General features: G+C 39.1%; 1 protein-coding gene across 1 annotated transcript in view; it reads right to left on the bottom strand.

The window, feature by feature from the left end:
* Positions 1-1,905: 1,905 nt before the first annotated feature.
* Positions 1,906-6,922, bottom strand: part of LOC106939007 (protein NLRC3-like) — a 20,141-nt gene continuing 15,124 nt past the window's right edge. The window contains exons 4-5 of the mRNA XM_015021237.1: positions 5,878-5,924; positions 1,906-5,763 (exon numbers count right to left, since the gene is read on the bottom strand). Coding sequence (XP_014876723.1) covers positions 5,213-5,763; positions 5,878-5,924 — 598 coding nt within the window. The 3' untranslated portion in view covers positions 1,906-5,212. The remainder of the gene's footprint in view (positions 5,764-5,877; positions 5,925-6,922) is intronic.

The raw sequence follows: 6,922 nt of genomic DNA, 5'->3' as shown, positions 1-6,922 counted from the left end.
TGGCTGGTGGTGTGCCTCATGATTTTTTCAATTAAAACAGTGTACGTTGGCTTAAAAAAGGTTGAAAAACACTGGTCTAGATGAACACCGAAGTATTTATATTCATTAACCATCTCCTCTTCTTCTCTCATGATTGAAATAGGGTTTGATCTAATCCTGTTTCTCCTGAAATCTACAGTCATCTCCTTTGATTTGTTCACATTTAAGATGAGTTGATTGTTCCCACACCATGACACAAAGTGGTCCACCAGCTCTCTGTACTCAGCTTCTTGTCCATCTCTGATACAACCGACAACTGCAGAGTCACCTGAGTATTTCTGTAGATGACCGAAGTCAGACTTGTGGTGGAAGTCTGAAGTGCAGAAAGTGAAAAGGAATGGTGAGAGTACAGTCCCCTGTGGTGCTCCTGTGTTACCACCTGGTTAGACAGGCACATAGTCCTTCAGTCTCACAAACTGTGGTCTGTTTGTCAGGTAATCATAGATCCAGGTGATTGTTGAGGCCTCCACCTGTGTCTTCTGGAGTTTCTCACAGAGCAGATCAGGCTGTTAAATGCACTGGAGAAATCAAAGAACCTGATCCTCACAGCTCTGCCTGCTTTGTCCAGATGACAGCGGGTTTGTTGAAGAGTCTTTAACTCCAACTCCACACCATATGCAAACTGCAGGGGGTCTTGATATGTACTTGTCTGCTTACTCAGGTGGGCCAACAGGAGCCTCTCCAGGACCTTCATGATGTGGGATGTCAGGGCAACAGGTCAAAAGTTGTTGATGACTGACGGTAGAGTTTTCTTTGGTAGCAGAACAATCAACTCCTAGAGAAATGTATGAGGCAGCTACAGAGATGGCCCAAGGCATAAGCAAACAAAGCCTCTGCTTATAACACAAATACTTAAATTTAGTGGTGGTAATGTCCTGAACAGACAAAGGGCTCCTCACCAAGGTTATGCCTGAACCCCCATAAACCCTGGATAGTGCTCTGGGTACAGCTGATGTTCACCACAGTTACACATCATATCTGACTGAGCTAAACTGTCTTTCTGCTTTGTTTGTTGTTTATTTTGGTACTATGTTGATATTGTCTTAATTTACGCTGTTTTATAATGTACATAAATTAAAAAGTAATACATTGATTTTTACCAATTAGGAGGTGAATAAATAATTAATTTGCACTGTTCCACTACTTTTTGAAATCCATTTAACTTTAAAGTATTAATTATAAACACACTCAGCTGTACTAAGTTTGCAGCAGCTGTGCTAATGGTAGAGAAACAACCTGACGTTACAGGAAAACCATTTATTGGTTGTTTTTTTTTACCCAGTTGTGTGTTTCTGCAGATCGCAGTACATCCACAGGGAGAAGGTAGAGGGGTTCATTGTTTCTCCATAATATCTTGGTCACATATTACACTGTCAAGACATGGTAACAGTTTTAACAAATATGTTAAAAACATTTTTACAAAAGTTGGCTATGCCAGTTTTAAGTCATGCTATCATTTTGTGGCACTGTGCATACTGAGGTCAGAACATTGAAGCTTATTTATTTAGATTTTAGACCATTAGATATAGTACACAGCATTGTCAATGATTTAAAATCAATAAGCAGAGACCTTTACGAGTCACTCATAGAGGACCCATTCCTGAATTCGTAATTTCTTTTGTGTTTACAGTCACATCCAGGTTTGTTGCTGTAAATAAAGTTATGTGTGCTGTTTTTATGTTTCCAAGGACACAGTGAAGCGAGAAGGACTCTTCTCAGTCAGCAGTCAGCTCACTTCTGAGCTTTTCTCTGGTTAGCAAAAAGTCTACCATATTGTGAATGTAAATGTATTTATCTTACGGTACGTGAAATATCCCCAACTTCGTTTATTACTGATATAAGCAGAACAAAAAAACCTACTGACATCAATGTTTGTCTTTATTATTCATAGTGTACCAACATGTAAACAAGTGAGCAGATAAAAAATTACATCAAGCACACAGAAGTAGGAACACATATTCAACTTTAGATTACAATATTGTGTAATTTAGTAAAAATAAGGTAAAAGACATGATAAAAAGTTTTTAAAAATCAGTTCATTTTAAGCAGTAGGATTGTATGGCTGCCTGTCTGCTAGTCACAGTTTATAATCATCTCAGGACTGCCAGTTATAAACAGGCTTCAGCATAAAGTAAAAGTTACATTAGATTCTGCCTTTGTACCACTGAACGGCACACAATTAAAAATGGATTATAATTATTGTCATGGAAACAGTGCAAAAAATGATAAATCAGTAAACCCAAAATCATAATTTGGTTGCTTAATTATCAGTATTTATCATTACCAGTATAAAAATTAAAAGGTTTTATTTGCCCATCTACTCCCATAAAAAGGTTAAAGCTCAGTTTGTTTAGCTTTTTTGTTGCTTTTAACCACAAGGTCATGACATAAAAACAAAGGTCATTTCTTTAAGAGATAACTGAAATAACAGAAAAAACAACCAATTCAAGCAAACAAGTCTCATTGACAGACTAATACAAAAATCTCAAAGTGCTTAGAGGATTTTAAAAAACAATGATTAAAATAAACAAAGTTTAGAATTAAGCAATTATAAAAGATTTAGATGCTTCACTATATAAATATATTTTTAGTTCTCTTTAAAGATGGGAAAATAAAACCCAAAGAACAAGAAGCAGTATTTTTCCCCATTTCCTTATAATCCCTTTTCAAAGCAGCTTCAAGTCCTGTTATAGCTACAATCTCCATATGGATCAGAGCTATGAGCTGCAGTGAAGCACGCACATCTCCAAATTTCACATATATTTGACTGAATAAAGTTTGTCAGGGAAATCCAATATGTGCATGTGGCACTGTTAGAAAGAAGGCCCTGCATTTTACCTGAGAAAAGTGTTTTAGAGATTCTAAATAAAATAATGCAAGTCACTGTGCAACTCCTTAAACACTTCAGTGTTTTTAATCCCCAATGCCTGAGAGGGATTAGTAACAGATTCTGTACATGATGGACAGCCTTTGCCGTGATAAAACTACTGTAATTCATTAGTTGTTCAAATAATAAACATATTGGCAGTGATGTCTCCTCCATGGTGGTGGAGGCAAGAAAAAAATCCTATTATGCAAGTGAGAATCCACGAATCATGCCGAAACATCTGAGAGCAGATGTTCTACCAGTGGTAGTGTCACTGTAAAAGGATGGCAAACAGGGTGCTGTGGTGGCGCAGGGGCTTGGCACAACCCACGTACTGAGGCCTTAGTCCTTATGGCGGTGGTTGCAGGTTTGATTCCCAGCCTGGTGACATTTGCCGCATGTTTTCCCCCTTTCTGATAACCCTGTTTTCTGTCGAACTACTTTCAAATAAAGGCCACTACAGCCAACAAAAAATAAAAAGAATGGCAAAGAAGGAAGAAAAAATATTAGTAGAACTAAACCAACTATCATGTTACAAATATTATTTTCAAATTTGTCACAACCCAACACGTCAGTTTTATGTAGGCCCTGATGCAAATAGGGTGTTTGTCCCTTGGAGCAAAAGAGGCTCATAGTCTGTACTCACTACTCAGCCAACAGTGATGATATGGATCCACCAAGTGGGAATGATATGCACAATGCACCAAACCCTACACCAAACTGTATGCTTTAGATTTTTGTTAAGTTATTATATTTGGGTAACATCTATATGTTGTGCTTTTTGATTCAATGGGGTTCGAGGTGAGAGCTGATTTGTTTTGTTGTATTAACAGGAAGCTGTGACAGACCGGCGACCTGTCCAGAGTGTTCTCCGCCTCTCGCCCAAAACGTTCGCTGGAGATAGGCACCAGCAACCCGACCCCACTAAGGGACAAGGGTGTATAGAAAATGGATGGATGGATGGATGAACAGGAAGAAAAGACTGGCTTATTTTTAACAGCTGCCAATTTATTGAATGATTGATCAGTTTTTGTTTTTTAGATTAAAGATCAAAGTTCTTTTTCCTTTTTACCATATTTTCCAGACTATCACACTTTTTTTCATAGTTTGGTGGTCCTATGACTTATAATCAGGTGCAACTTTCTCCCTCTTCATGATGCATTTTTGATTCATGTGTTAAATGTTATATTGATGGACATGAATTGAGGAGTTAACATCACCATATGTGAAAAAGATCATCCGGAGTGAAAGCAAGACGGCCAAAGCCTGAGAAACGAGTCCACAGATGGGTTTTTGAAGAACGTGTTGATGGAAGAGGCTTGTCAATGGTGGCCCTACATCGCCACACCCTGGTAGCTGCCAAAGAAATGAATATAAATTACTTTACAGGTGGGCCTTATTGCCGTTTCCGCTTCATGCAATGCAACCGCCTCTCTGTCAGAACACAGACATCGGTGCTCTGACTTTCAAGCCAAACTCAATAGTTTCCATGAGTTTGTTGAAAAACAGGCAACTGAACTCAACATGTAGGATCAAATAAACTTGGACAAGGTCCCACTCATGTTTGACAGTTTCTAAATAGTCTTTTAGTTCAGTGTTGACTTTAGATTTAAGGCCCAAGCTCAACTGGAACCTGACCCAAAATGTGGGACAGTTCGGGCCAAAATGATTTGCTTGATGGTCGGCTCAGGTTTCTGTGGTGCATTTACGCAATTCATACAGCCCAGAGAAAACCAAATGAGAATGCAGGCTATAAAGTTGTGCTGATCAGCTTATCATAGTCTTAATAGGGGAAGAGGTAGTTTATTTTGTTGAGGACAGAAAGAAAAAGGAAGAAGTTAATTGGAGTGTAAAAGCCCAGTGCACTAATGCACATGTAGCCCATTTCTGCTCTACTTCTATCAGTCACACATCCCAGATCATTTGCACTTGACTCATCCTGTGGTTACAACAAGCAACAAGATGGAGCTGAAAGATCTTAAGCAAAAGCTAAAAGCAGCTGAATTTACACTGCTATACTCAAACTATGGTCTAAAAATGAAACAGTAAAATCTTAATTAAAATGATATATTGGGTTTAATTTGGACCAACAAAGTTATTTGGGTCGGGCTCGGACACACTGTACACAGGCTCAGGCCGGGTCAGGTTGGATTTTTCAGACCTGATCTAAACTCTACTTCTGTGTGACATGAGTTTTTGATTGATGTGATTTCTCCTCTGGAATGAGTAAAAGTCTGGAAAAATATGTTACATTTATTGTGACAGTTTAGTCCAGATGAACAATGACAATCACTAAAGTATGGGGGCTTAAGGTGAACACAAAGACATCCAGGAACCTGTCCTGTACTCAAACCCAAATCCAGGATAAAGAGGTTCAGTGAATTTGGTGTTGAAGGTGTAGAGGTGGATCAGTGTGTCTGAGGAGACTCTGTAGAAGGACAGAGTCCCAGCAGGACAGTCCACATACACAGCAACTCTGCCAGAGACAAAGGAGGACGAGGAGAAGGAGGGAACAGGGATGAAGGCTTTCTTTTCACTATTGAGCCAAATGGTGTAACCATCATCTGAGCAGATTAGACTCGAGGAGTTATCATTATAGCCAAACCAGGAGTCATCATTGTCTCCCTTTCTTTTGATTCCACTGTAACTCACTGATATGTAGACCCTCCCACTCCACTCAACCTCCCAGTAACAGCGACCAGTCAGACCATCAGTGCACAGCAACTGATAGGAATCAAATCTGTCTGGATGATCAGGATACAGCTGCTCCTCTTCCACACGCGTCACCTTCTTATTTTTATCAGAAAGTTTGAGGAATCTGTTTACAGTGTTTAGGTCGACTGTTAGTGGACAGGAATCTGAAAGACAGAACAAACACAATGCAATTAGTGAAGTGTAATTTTCTGAATTCACTGAGACAATAATGAATGTCATAAAGGAATATGCTAAATTAGTAAATTAAACACACTCACACTTCCTGAGACCTGGTATCAACCAAGTTTCTCCAGCAGGCTCCATGCTGTAAGAAAAGAGGTGTTTTGATGGTCAGACTTTTGTGAGTTTTTTTCTTTCAGAGTTTTTCCCATTCATCCATCACTGAGTTTCTGTCACCAATACTGACATTGTCCTGGTAATATCAGTTTAGTTCAGAGTAGATTGTTTGTTTTTCCTCTCTTCAAATTTTGTCTGCAATACAGACTGGGAACAAAGTTCAAATGCCACTAGTACAATGACTAAATATACAGCCTGACCTAAAGAGGAAAAAGAATTTAGATCAAAGCATATTTATCTATTAGAATAGACTAGATCTACACCTAACTGGGAGTAACTGTCATGAGGTGCGGTTTGTGGTAGTGAGGATGGACACGGCAGGACCCAGGTACGTTGGATAATGATGGTTTTTAATGATGAATTGGTACATGAAAATCCAGGCAGCACAGGTGAGCAGCAGCAATAGCTCTGACTCTGGTAGCCACTTCAACAAACATTTAACAACTGACAAAAGACTTCTGACAATAGAGGAGGACCCAACAGGGAACAAGAGACATGGTGGGTATAAATACACAGGGAAGATAATCGGGGGAAACAAGGGACAGCTGGGAATAATCAAGAGGTAGCCGCGACAACACAAAGACTAAATTAACACAAAAATACACACAAAAACCCAAATTCTCACAGTCACAACCCAGTGTTCAGATTTCCTTGTTTTTAGTCATATCAATTAAGACTGAAAAAATCAACAATTATCCTTCCATTTTGCAATTATGCACCACTTTGCATTTGTTAAAGTTCAAGGCATATGCAATGAAAAATAATACTGTTCAACATCCTTTTGTTGAACAGAACTGGTATGGGCAGTTAATTCCTTCCCCCACACACCTACACATATTTCTGCCATGTGCAATGGTTCTGATGTTTATTCTTCGAGATATTTCCCTCAATCTCTGGCAGTGCTCGAGATCGGTCTTGGTCTCGAGACCATTTATTGATGGTCTCGGTCTCGTTTTGGACTCGACT

The sequence above is a fragment of the Poecilia latipinna genome, unplaced genomic scaffold (assembly GCF_001443285.1).
Source record: "Poecilia latipinna isolate Pla-1442-1.1 unplaced genomic scaffold, P_latipinna-1.0 Scaffold2747, whole genome shotgun sequence".
In the NCBI taxonomy this organism is placed as follows: domain Eukaryota; kingdom Metazoa; phylum Chordata; class Actinopteri; order Cyprinodontiformes; family Poeciliidae; genus Poecilia; species Poecilia latipinna.
Note: the sequence above shows the minus strand (reverse complement) of the source record. Positions and strands in the feature narration are given on the sequence as shown.